This window comes from Palaemon carinicauda, chromosome 27 (genome assembly GCF_036898095.1).
Source record: "Palaemon carinicauda isolate YSFRI2023 chromosome 27, ASM3689809v2, whole genome shotgun sequence".
NCBI classification, from domain to species: Eukaryota; Metazoa; Arthropoda; class Malacostraca; order Decapoda; family Palaemonidae; genus Palaemon; species Palaemon carinicauda.
In genome coordinates, this window is record NC_090751.1 from 25324866 (window position 1) to 25338930 (window position 14065).

The following is a 14065-nucleotide window of genomic DNA, read 5'->3' on the forward strand; positions in this document are numbered from 1 at the left end:
ACAATATGTAGAATCTGCTACAAATTTTGTAAACCTATCAAGAATAGCGACCATTACTGTCAGGACAGTACAGTAAAAGCCAATTCTAAAGCTATCAAAATGGGTACAACTTTAATGGTCAACTACATTAAAAACTCTGCTAATTCTACACTTCCATCAAACAATTTAAGAGCGAAATATACTGTATAGCTCGTATCCCTTGTTGCTTTTAAAGATTTAGTTTATAAGAGGGCATTTGAAAATAGCAAAAGTAAAAGATTAAAAGTTAACCATGAACGTGCTTTCAAGTGACTAATACGAGTAAAATTTCAAAATCCAGTTTAATTTAAATTCCAATTAACTGAGGGAACAATATACAAAAATTACCTAACCCGAATTCTGAAAGTTTACTTCAACACCAAAATCCAACAAACACCTAATATTATCATTATCATTATTACTAACCAAGCCACAACCCTAGTTGGAAAAGCAAGATGCTATAAGCCCAGGGGCTCCAACAGGAAAAAATAGCCCAGCGAGGAAAGGAAATAAGGAAATAAAAAAAATGAAGAGAACAAATTAACAAATCATTCTAAAAAATTTAACGTCAAAACAGACATGTCACAAACTATTATCAAAAACAAATATGTCATAAATAAACTATAATAAGACTCGTGTCCGCCTGGTCAACAAAAAAGTATTCGTGGTAACTATGCTCGTTAATGAGATTATGTTTATACTTGTGAATACATTGATCTAAAAGTGCACTGCCACCCCTATACAATATGCGTCGTTAAGGTTTCAAACCATTCAGCTAGCCTAATTTTGTTTCCTTTAAAATATAAATTGTCTAAATCAGTCTGAAATAAGGCTTTGTCTTGCGTCAGGTTTTCATGAATTAATTTTACTTTACTGTCAGTTAACCAGACCTATCAATCCTTTGTTTCGGGAAATTCAGTTTAAGAAGAATTTTTAAGTACGTAAAAAGAAATTAAGAACTGGCTAAGGTGTAATTAAACTTTCCTTCAAATTTTCAGAGAAAGCTCTACGGCAGTTTAGATTACTTCGAATAGACTTTTAATATTAATAGTTATATGCCTGGGGATATTCTTAACTTATTATGATGCTATTTCGATACCTACATGAACCTTAAGTCAATTCAACCACATCGGTATCCTACACATTTGGGTAGGGTAGGTTACTTGAAGCAATTAAAAACCATGTATCGTAAACTAAGATATTCGAATGTTTTTTCGGAAATTTCATTTTTCCATTCGATTTCAAACGTTTGGACCTCAAGTTGTGGGCTTTGTCCCCGCTAGACAATTCACCAATTAGACCATTCTGTTATGATCTGTACTAAAAGCTTTCACCTTCGGTATTTTTAATAAAATACAGATCCGCCATCTTCTACTAGTTAATCAAATTAAAACCCTTGTTACATAAAATTAAAATTTATATTTTCCTAGCGGGCGTTTAGGTTTCCCAGTTTCCGGTTGACTACAGTGAATAACTCAAAATTGTACAAAGTTCATTCTGCTTAAATAGAAAGCAGATTAAAATAAAGTTTTAGTATCAAGGATCGCCATTAGTTGCTTTTACCTTAAACATGTCCATTTATGATATTTAATAAAGGCACGCTTTATCTAGGTAATTATTATAAAGCCATACGAGTATTTGAGTCTTCACTCACATTTGGGTTGGTTTATCTCACCCTATGTTAAAGATCCCCATTTTACTATTTGCATTGATTCAAATAAAAATCCATTTATATCCGAGATATACTTAGTTTGTGACTATTCTTTGAACATTCACTTCGCCACTACTTACACTAATAAAAATTCTAGCTTTCAAGTAATTTCGGTCAGATTTCATTAAATCTGACCCTTAAATTCATATCAGTTTAAACTGAAAAATTTACTAATTTTACTGCTCTAACAACTCTAGTATACCCAAGTTCATGAGCTATCGATTTTGAATTTACACTTTCGAATATCATTAATTAAATAATCCTGCATGATTTAGAGCTGAAATTTACATCGGGTTTCAAGACCACGTTCTCCATTTACTCCCAAGTTATGCAGTCCTGCAACTTTTCACAGATAGGTTCTTTAAAGGCCGGGAAAGCAAAACATGGCAAGCGATGTTGAGCAAGAGAAGAGTGGTTAAGAAAAACTAGCTTTGTTCCGGGTCGTTTAGTAAGGAAACAGTTATTTATAAAGACTCCCCCTTAATAAACATCTTGCCAGTTTAATCTTAACACATTTAAAACCTAATTACCGTACCAGAGGAGAGCTGCAAGACCATAATTTGGATGAGAATGGAGAGCGTGGCCTTTTAAACAAACCCTAATGTCAAGTAATGCTGCACCGAGACTCTTTAACGACCTTCCACTTGATGTCAAGAATAGCAATAATGTGGCAGCTTTCAAGAAAAAACTGAAGACTTATCTTTTTAGAAAGTGTTATAATAGTGACCTGAAGACTTAAGCCTGAATACAAATGCTAGCGAAATAACTGATAACGATACAGAGCAAAATATTAACTGGAAATAATTTTTTTTTTCACACCAAGGCCCGTCTGAACAGTGTCGGGGTGAGGGCGAGAAATAAACCCGTAAAAGTAAATAAGTAATCGACTAATGTTTCAATAACTTTCTCCACAAATTTGTAAGTTACAAAATTAGCAAGTTGACCTTCAAATAAGTTAAGTGGTTTCACGCACCCATATTAGACATTAAAACATTGCTATTGAATTCCATCATGAACTACACATTCTGGCCACACTAGTTTCACGTAAAATACTTTGAAGCTGAAAACGCTAGTTTATTTAGGATTTATAATTTATACAAATTTAGTTTAAAATGTTCGATTAGGATTAGAAGACTGAGGTCCTATTCTAATTACGTAAAATTATTAAAACAATTTCAAAATAAAAAGTAAAAACCGAAAATTTAGAGATGCGACAACCATCCAAGTTCTCGACTAATGTACGAAAAAATCCTTTAGCATAAAATTGCAGGTGATAACATACTATTTTCACGAATATACGCGATCTCTCCAACGTAGTTTTTAATCAAGTTTAACCATAGTCTGCGCAAAAAAAATTTCCTCGCCCCCAAAGACTAGATTCGTGCAATAAATCCCTTCAGTTACTTTATATAAGGGGTGGGTGGGGGAAGGAAAAACCTAAGTAATACTGTATTCAAACCACGAGAGCCAGTTTGAAAAGGCGGTTCATGAATTTACTGTGTATTAAAAATAAGTTATTGCCTAACTTGCCCGTGTGCTAATTTCAAAATAGAAAGTTGTTTAGGGCAAGTTCACTCCTACACATTTGATCTACACTAATCTGTTAATACTACTAACCAATGCGTGAAAAAAAAAACAGTTCAAGGAACTATCAAAATGTAGGCCTATATGAAGTTTCCGCCCCCAAGGTCAAGTCTTCCGCCCAAGACTAGTCACTGGTTGTTCAAAGTTAAGATTGAAGCAAAATGCACTTGTGACAGTGCATTAAATTGAGAGTAAAGATATACAAATAGCAGCCAAATAACGTTACAACAGGAAATCTGACCACTTACATCCACATACTTAAAAACTTAAATAGGCATTTAAGTCAAAAAGTCATTTATGGTATGAAATTAACAGCTAGAGCCTCTTATTCAAATAAGACAATTTAAAGATGTCCTACTAGTATAATTAAAAGGGAATATCTCTAACCTCGGGAAACAACCCCCCCCCCTACCGTACCATATACCAGTTACAACCGATCGGTGAGGGTACCCATATAGCCCCTATAAGGCTCTGCCCTTTGGCCAATGCAAAAGTCTAGGTCTCCTGAATACTTAAAGTAAAAACAGTTCTCAGGTGCATCTAATTACACTTATGTAACTATATAAGAACACTATCATCATTCATAGCCTTTAAAAACCAAATTTTGGTTTAAAGGAATTTCTCCGTATATTATTAGTGGTTACTAATAGTGACTTCATTTGCAATAAATGTTAGTAAACTTAGCAGAATAAGTATAAAGAATGGCTCAGGATTACTCTTGTGACTGCAAATGAGACCAGGATATGGCACAAACTATGAACGGGAAAAAGAGTTGTGTTAAATATACTTAGGTTATTTCTGTCTACGACTCTTAGGGATCAAAACCGTTTCTAAAATGCCGTATGATCCATTGGCCCCTACTGCACCAAAACTAAGTTACCCTATTAATCTTATATTTATAATTATCGCGTGTGAAGAGTACTACGGACTAAATTCGTGGCATCAATACCATAGCCAATATTCTTGAATTTAATTTTCAAGAGACTAATTACAAAAGTTTACAAAAATTCTGAATTAAAATCCAATGGTGCCTTTCTATTACTACGCAAAACTATATAAAGAGCAAATCAACGCCAAGATTCCTATAAAATCGACTCAACTTTAGGATTCATTTAGCAATTCGAAATTAGCATTTAAATATGCACAATTTTGGATATGCACAATTTTGGAACTATCATATTGCAAACATTTGACAGGTACAAGTGGTAGCTAATGTCTCGGCCCTCGTTATGTTTTCCAAAATATTCCATCGTTTAAGTCTTCTAAAATATTTAATACTTCTGGAAAACATAATTCGAAATGAAGACGAAAACTCACGAAGTAAAACTAGCTGAAAAACCAGTTTTCCTACCGACATCGTGAATAAAATCGAAAACTTTAAACAAACTCATAATTGACGCAAAAAACTCAATAAAGCAATTAACTTCACATCGAACAGCAACACCAAGAGAACATAAACAACAACCGTCTACTTACGTATCCAAGGCAAAAGAGAGAGCAATTCTAGACGGCAAACAAAAATGGATCTTCCCAAGGATCAGTTATTCCACGGTGTCTTGCTCACGGGCAAGGATACGAGAATGAAACCTCTCACCGAACGCCACCTATTGGCCTGTTTTAAATATAACAAGTAATGGTACATGAATGTTAACAGATATATATGAGGAGAGTTCATTCCATAAACATATCAGTCATCCATTATAAAACTAATTATAGAATTATAAAAACAACTTAGTAACTGAGATGAATGATAAGGTATTTTTTATGAATAAAAGAAGAATTAAAATGTTGAATGATAAAACCTTTCCAAGATTTCTTGCTACCAAAATGAAAAATTAAAGGTTTTATATTATTTCTTTATAATGATGTAGTAACTCTGGTGTGCGAATGTAAGTAGGGATGTACTCGGGTAACAAGAATATTTTTTTTTTTTTTTATTGTGAAACTTTCAGCAGAAGTTTACTGGCTTAAGGAATCATTGTCATGCTCAAGATTTTATTCTTTCATATTTTCTTATCAATTGGATAAAAAAAAACGATATTTTCGATATAGTTTTTATTGACTATTTTACTCTATGATACATTTCAAGCCCTAATAAATAATATGTTGCTAATAATAAAAGTAATCCCTTGAAAGCCTACTTGAAGAACATGTAAATTCTATACAAATAACTATTTCATAAACATTAGAGGCATTTCAAGAGGCTTCTAAAATAAGATTAATTATGGAACTAATTTTCTTTATTACATGTCACCAACAATAGAAATAATGAAAATGATAACTAGAATCAATAAGCATTATGACCCGCGTTTCTTTGAAACGTTCCTAATACCTACTTCCTAAGGCCCCTACACACGATCAATTTTTTCGTCAATTGATATCAATTTATTGACGACAATGAAATTGAGGAAATCACTGTGCCTACACGGTCAATGATTTTACTTCAATTTTCAGTTTGATTCATAACTTCGAGATGAAAGCATCTGTGGCTCTAGGAATAGTGCTCTTTCACTGCTGGGAAACCACTTAAATTATTGATCAATATATTGATGCTTTGCCCACACAATCAATTTTATTGAAGACCCATCAATAAATATCAAAGGATCTTTGATCTCTCAATTAATTGATTCAATGAAATTGTTTCAATTAAATTGATATCAATGTCCCCTAAACACGGTCAATTTATCCATCAATTCATTGACGTCAATTAATTGATATCAATTATTTGACGAAAAAATTGATCGTGTGTAGGGGCCTATACACTCGTTTAAATTCTTACAAAATGAAGGCCACAAAATGAAGGCCACAAATTGCATATTGGGTCAGAGATTACTGAATATGAGGAACTTCTTTTCTCAGAGAAAATCTCCTGGTTTTGCCTCAGGCTTTTTTCTCGTGTCGTCAAGCTAAGAACAAACCGCAGTTCAGAGTTAAAATGGACAGAGGGAAGAAATTATTTCTAGAAAATATTGTCAACTTTCTACTGATTTTCGTGAAATCTATTGAGTTTGTGCAGAACTATTCCTGTCTTTAAACATCATCCTTCCTTGGGGAAAATCCATAACATTGTAAGAATAGTATCAATTATTTTTACATCGACAAGGTTCACAATAATTGTAATAGCGTATTCAAAAGATTATTAAATCCCTATTGTATAGATAACTCATAATCCACTTTACTCCTTTTTATGGTTAGATATCTTGACAATGTATATAAATTTTAAGATTATTGGATCTTGGGCAGATTCATAACTAATATTTTTGTAGCCATTTTAGCTTTTGTTCGTTTGTTAGATTAGAAAATGGGTGACTGAGTAAAGATGAATTTTAAACTGAAAATAAAAAAAATATGAATACAATTCTTCAGAAGCCTCCTCTGTTATTTTAGAGACTGAATATCCCTTTCCAAAAGCAAACAAGTTGATGGCCACTAAATCGTGAAGATTTCAGACTATTAAAGAATAATGTTACCTTGACGAACTGGATTTTTGTTAAAATCTCCTAAAATAAACAACAACAACAACATCAACCATAATCTGGCGAATATTCCTTTTACAATCATATAACATGATCACTAATTTAAGCAAACAATAAACATATGATTTTTCTGTTACAATATTTCAAGGACGCATACATTTCTAACCAGCTTACAAATAAATATCTTAAATAAAATGAACACATTATCCTCTTCTGCCATATGTTTAATTAAAACCGTATGGCAGTCCACTAATTCTGTTGATATATAAACTAAATGAATAAGCGAATCAACACCAGAAATCTATCATTAAAATCAGCAAATGCGACTTAAAGCTTACAAACTGGCAGTGCTCCGTAAGGCGAACCCCTGTAACAGAGAGCATTCTCTCCTTTGCATTATCAATATAGCATTTTCTCTTATACATGATTATGAATAGGACTCTATCTCTCTCTCTCTCATATATATATATATATATATATATATATATATATATATATATATATATATATATATATATATATACATATATATATATATATATATATACATATATATATATATATATATATATATACATTTACACACACACACACATATATATATATATATATATATATATATATATATATATATATATATATATATATATATATATAACATATATATATATATATATATATATATATATATATATATATATATATATATATATATATATATATATATATATATATATATATATATATAACCTCTTATATTTTATCCTTTCTTTTCTGTAGTTTTCAATACAGTTATATGCCAAAAACTGTCCTTTATGGTTAATAACACTTATTAAAAACTAAATTTTTCATAAAAATTATTAAATATATAACCTTTTTTTTATATAATTTCAATATCATAGTTTTCTAAAATTTTGTCATAGACGAAATTTTATAATTTGTGACCACAAAAAACTGTTATTGATAACAAAATTCCTAAATACAGAATCCATAGATACTGAGTACCTACTGTACTATATATTTTCCAATGCCAAGAAGTAGATATCTACATGCATGCAATATATGCAAATAATATCTTACAATAGGAAGAGCTCGAGGCTATGAACAAAATGCATCAAAAACCCCATCTTAGCTACGGACATGAAGTCCCAAAAATATGTTATCAAAGAAACTTCTTGAGAAATAACCAAATATCAATAACTTAATAAGCTATAAACAAATTGTGGATATTTCGTGGAGGCTTCTTGATAGCAGAAATTAAGAATCAAATAGATAGACTGATGCAAAATTGATTACTGATATGATTTGCAGAGTAATGTGGTGCAATGTCTGCCATTTGAAGTTTGGCAACTTTGTTAACAAACATTAGGGAGAAGCAGAAGCAGAACAAGAAGATGGAATCACAGTATCCATTAAAATGTAATTTCCGAAAAAAAAAAAAAAAAAAAAAAAATTCTTTGCAGCAAGAACAAAAAATAGAATCTGTTCTAACATTTTTTTTTTTTGATAACCTTCTGTTGAATCCTTAACCATATATGAAAAACAGGAGTCAAATGCTAAGAAATTGAGTGAGCAAAAACCTGCTCTTCTAGGGCTAACTTTTTTCCAGGCGTGATGTAGAACACAAAATTAATCACTGAGTAAAAATATTCAGGAAATTCTGTAAACTAGTAAATCAATTTCATAAGTTAAAAGTTACGCAAAACATGCAGTGACAAAAGCTTTTAATATGTCTATGAACATCTTAAATGAAATACAAAATAGTACAACTGATTGCAAAATATCTACATTAAGGGAAAGTTAAACTGAATAGTATTGATTTTGTTATCATGAAGCACTCCAAAAATAACATTTCTTTAGACTGATTAATCTTTGATATCTAACCCAATTGATTCTGGGGCATTTCCAGAATACAGTTGCACAAATTCATCAAGCCATTTCTACTAAACTCAGATTAATCTTTTGAAAAGGGAGTTTATAATTCTACGCTGGTATACCATACAAAAAAAAAAAAAAAAAAAAAAAAAGGGACGGTTTGTTTTTAAGAAGCAGCTCGACACCGGTTATGTTGGGTTCTGAAATGTTCCCATACAGAAAATTACAAAGCAGTGAAAAGGTGGCGATACTTTTCTTGGTATACAAAATAAGATGACAAATCCATCTCTAGGTCATGGGTTTGACTTCTGGTAAGATACACAGATATCTATAATCATGAATATTCCTAAATTCCCACAGTATTTTCAGTCTTGTTCCTTAGTCTGTCCTGATATTTTCAGCACTCACACTTATACGTTGATTAGTTAATATAGCACAATTTTAATATTTATCAAAAGGTGTTACAGATTCACTGAACAACTTTCTTTACAAAAGGTATTACCTGGTCTCAAGCTAGAGAGCTGTATCTTAAATCTGTAACAGTTGGAAATTGCTTTACTTAAAAATACCTAACTAAACAAAGCAGGTTTCTGTAATAAAAATGTGTTGAAAGGTAATTTCATAAAAGAACCCTTTAGCGTATTAAATTTACATACATGGTTTTCTTTACAATTGAAAACTACTTACTGGCTCAGTATATCAAGTCAGCATACAGTGCAGTATATAACCTTACTCTGAAATTTCTGACATTACATAAACTCTCACGAGTGTCATTGCATCCTTGACCCGATGGCTATTCAGCGCTAGATAGGACATATCCACTTGATTACCCTCACAGGCTAAATAAAGACAAATTTACGCCTTTTTGGAGCCGTGAAGATAGTGACTGTAATAATCTGACGTATGACGGCCGGGTCTGGGACGGCCGCCCGACTTGCGGCCGGGGAATCTGGTCCGCCTTGGGCGATTGACGTCACTTCCCCTCTCACCCGTGAGCAAGCTGTATGATCCCAGGCGAGCCCTCACGGCTATGATGAAGTTTTCAATTTCCGACTCGTTGCTTCCTCTCCTGATTCGGAAGAACCCTCTCTCACCCCACTGTCGGCCCCATGAGTTGGCTACCAGCTGTTTTCGAAAGAACGGAAATATAGTATTTAGAATATTTTAATCATTAAATAACTGCTCAATTAGGGAAATAAAACTAAAATGCTGGTACATATCCGCTGTAAGTAGGGTGACAGATTCCAGTATCTACATCTAGAATACATTTTATTCTAACTAAAGAGAAACACCTTTTAAAATGACAGTACCTGACCACTTTTCCCCGATATTTTCAGATACACTTAAAAAATTCCCGTAAAAAGAATGGTAAAAATCCTGGAATAAATGTTGCCAGACATTTACCGTTTTAATAACCGGATATATTGACGTTAAGGAGTGATTTTACGGTCACCAACCCATAAAAGATAATAAAAAATAGGGTAAAATTACGGTCGCCTGTATTTTACTGAAATACGCCTGAAAACAGTATATTTTTAAGGAGAATTTCCGATTAAAATTACGGTTTTTTAAACAGTGTATAATCGGTTTTAAAATCTTATTTATTAATACATTTTCACGGTTTGTCTTAAATAACACCAGCAATGCAGGATACCTTCACTTACCCAATACTTAACGGGGTTGTATCCCAAAGACTGGTCCTCTCCCCACCCGATGATCCTGACGGAATGAGAAGCGGTCTCACTGGTCAGGCCGGAGTTCGAATAAACTCCGCTTTTGTACATGAACAAGTCGCGGTGGATTCTTACCATTGCTGTAAAATAATAATAATAATAATAATAATAATAATAATAATAATAATAATAATAGTAATGATAATGATAATGATAATAATAATAATAATAATAATGATAATAATAATAATAACAATAATAATAATAATAATGATAATAATAACAACAACAAAAACAACAATAACGAGCAATCAGAGATTTCTGACCTTCGCCAAAGGTCAATGGAGTCGTGCATGACTTAAGATCTATGTTAGAAATTTCATCAAAATACGTCCATTTATTTTGACATTATTTTGAAAATTGCAAAAAAAAAGAAAATCCGGAACTAGAATCAAGATCTGGATTTAATGGAGTCGTTCATGACCCCAAATCTGTCTGTGATGAAAATTTCGTCAAAATCCGTCGAATAGTTTTGACGTAACCCTGTCCACAGACAGACACACACACAGACAAATAAATAAATGAATAAACCGAATCAATTCTATAGCCTCCTTGGCGGGAGTAATAATAATAATAATAATAATAATAATAATAATAATAATAATAATAATAATAATAATAATAATAATAATAATAATAATAATAATAATAATAATAAAAGCTAACGACTTATACACACAGATATACCAACCAACTGATTCTGATGCAAGATGCAGAGAAAGAAATACATCCGGACATTTCATAATCAACTTTAATCATATTTTTGAAAAGGTGTTCATTCTTCAGCACTGGCGAAAAAAAGGTCAAGTCTCTGTCTAGCGAGATGGTTGTAAATTGTATATTGCCAGCTTTATTTTGATTTGTTCAATACGATAATGCCGTGTTGCTTTCCTTGTTACTGTTGTATGCGTGTGTGTTTTTGTTCAGTAACACAGTTTGGACACATTACGTTATTCTGCGCTCTTCGTTTATTGATAATTCATTAATCTATTTTCGGAAGGATCCACGTTTAATGTTTAAAGATAACACTTTGACATTGATGAAATGAGTAACAAGAGTAACAATTCCAGCCATACCTTGAACTGGTCCGTTGGTCATGATTTCCCACTGGATGTCTTCTTCTTTGCCCGAGATGCGATAGGCGGGCTCCGTCTTGTAGAGATCCTCCCTCTGGAACACGACCTGTAAGAAGAATGATAAGATTAGGTTCTTCCGTCGTATACACTGTTAAACATTTCCCGTAAAAAGAACGGCAAAAATCCCGGATTAAATGTTGCCAGATATTTACCGTTCTAATAACCGGATATATTGACGTTAAGGAGTGATTTTACGGTCACCAGCCCGTAAAAGATAATAACAAAGTAGGGTAAAATTACGGTAGACTGTATTTTACTGAAATACGGCTAAGAACAGTATATGTTTTTACAGAGAATTTCCCATTAAAATTACGGTTTTTTTTTTTTTCAATAATTTTTTAACAAGCTCCCACTCTTCCAAAAGACTGAAGATATTAAGGCTTTCAAGAGGAAACTGAAGACTTTTCTGTTTTATGAGTGCTTTGATAATGTGGATTCAACGATAAACGAGCAATATGCGGTGTGAAATGCTGAATGCCTTGGAATATATACGATAAAATGACTGTGAAGGTCCTGTGGAGGGTAGGGTTCCCCTGCTGTAGACCAGAAAACCAGCCCTTAATGTAAAGTAGCTAAAGTCTTTATTTTATGACTCGTTTCGTTATTGATATTTTAGCTTATCTTTACTCTTATCTCTTTGAAATAGATTTTGTATTGTTTTTGTTCAAAGAATTCCTCTTAACTGCCATGCAATTAGTATTATTTACTATTAAATGTTGTATAGCTTATATAATGCCACTTCTCTTAAAAATATATGCAATAAGAAAAAAGATTTTTTTTTGCCGAAGTTTAAGTACAAAGATTACCGATTACCAAGTCCTCATTTGTCACTATTTTGTACGTTTTCACAGTATCACTATTATGTTTATTACGTACAACTTTCCGGATGTTTCATCATTCATTCTTCAAGAGTCAGTACCAATGCTTTCTACGAAGGCTTAATCCCCCAGACTTTACATTTCGCTTTTTTTTTTTTTTGTAATTTCCATAGGCTCTGCATTTCAATTGAAATAGTGATTTCATTAAATAAAATAACAGCAATTGTATCAGACCTGTCTCGACTAGTCTTCTCCACATTTATAAAACTCAATGGATTTTATTAGTCACATATCAGATATGTACAGTTGGACACTGGAATTCTTGGTACATCCCACTCCAAGGATGTGCATCTAGCCACACCCTTACTGCACGCCACGGCGAGTTTCCGTGTTTAGCCCAGACCCAGGGTTGCCAGGTTTTCCAAATGAGAAAAGGTCAACGTCTGATCAACAGCAGCTTTAAAAGGCCAACCTAATAGTAGAAAAAGGTCGAAAATATAGCATTTAACATTTAAGGGTAACCAATTTAAAAAAGGCCAAATTTAAACATCTAGCACGAAAAATGGCCAAATTTTGAGTTTTTTAGGCCCCAAAAAGGACAACTTGGTAACCCTGGTCTGGGCACTACCACTGCAAGCTCTCCCTACACGATCTTTTTGGTTGGTTACTTGCTGTGGAGGGTGTGTCAAAGGGCCATTCTTCGGAGTAGGGTGTGCCATGGAGTCCTGTGTCCAACTGTATCTATTGAAATTTGGCCTTGACCTCCTCTTATTCAAATTTCAGATTTGACCGCGTCGAAGTCTCTCTACGTGTTTAACGTCTCGTTACAAGAAGTTCTTTATATTTCGTGTCTGATTCTTGCTTCTCTCTTGGGAACAATTCCTATCTCGAAAAGGCAAAATATTCCATTTGAAATACGACTATATTCACTGCCAGATCTGATGCCCCTTTTTCCATGACTTAGACTTTTTTTTTTCCTCTGAAACAAGTGACCTTCGATATAGATGAGCTTTTATTAAGAATTAATTCTGGCCTGATTATAGACATGAACCTTTTATTCTCCACGAAATCCAATCAAAGTATAATTCTATTCACTGTTAAACTGAATACACGTTCTATGGATTTCAGGACTCATTGTGACCGAAGCCCTATTTGAAACTTCTATGCAATAATTCTTTGGATGACGTCAAGATATGGTCATGGAAACTCACCTTACGTAACTACTGTATGATACTAATCTTTCGATCTCTTAACTAATTGCCGGGGTTTGCAGGTGTACAAAAGTAAACATGTTTTAAGTCTAAAAGAAATCTACCCTGTGACATATACTTAAGATTCGATTCACAGATCTGTTCTCTCTCTCTCTCTCTCTCTCTCTCTCTCTCTCTCTCTCTCTCTCTCTCTCTCTCTCTCTCTCTCAAGATCTTAAACTTTTATTAAAATTCGCTCCTTAATTTCCTCTTTATTTATATTTCTTTCCAATAGAAGCTTTACTATTTTTCTTTATAAGGATTATCATAATATCTGTTTTATCTAGGATAAGTTTATCGGCCCCTCTCTCTCACCAATACTTTTCAGAGGTCCGTCATCCTCCATTTGAAAATTGTTTCCTCATTTCTTTTCTCTTGTTTAACCTTATATTTACTACTGCTCTCTCTCTCTCTCTCTCTCTCTCTCTCTCTCTCTCTCTCTCTCTCTCTCTCTCTCTCTCTCT

At 32.9% G+C, this 14065-nt stretch overlaps 2 protein-coding genes across 2 annotated transcripts in view; one reads left to right on the forward strand and one right to left on the reverse strand.

Moving 5' to 3' along the window:
* Nucleotides 1-14065, forward strand: part of LOC137620851 (uncharacterized) — a 162952-nt gene that overhangs the window by 82570 nt on the left and 66317 nt on the right. The gene's annotated exons all lie outside the window — the stretch shown is intronic.
* LOC137620612 (uncharacterized peptidase C1-like protein F26E4.3) overlaps nucleotides 8824-14065 on the reverse strand; it is a 171805-nt gene continuing 166563 nt past the window's right edge. The window contains exons 8-10 of the mRNA XM_068350904.1: nucleotides 11474-11579; nucleotides 10329-10477; nucleotides 8824-9789 (exon numbers count right to left, since the gene is read on the reverse strand). Of these exons, the coding sequence (XP_068207005.1) occupies nucleotides 9520-9789; nucleotides 10329-10477; nucleotides 11474-11579 (525 nt within the window). The 3' untranslated portion in view covers nucleotides 8824-9519. The remainder of the gene's footprint in view (nucleotides 9790-10328; nucleotides 10478-11473; nucleotides 11580-14065) is intronic.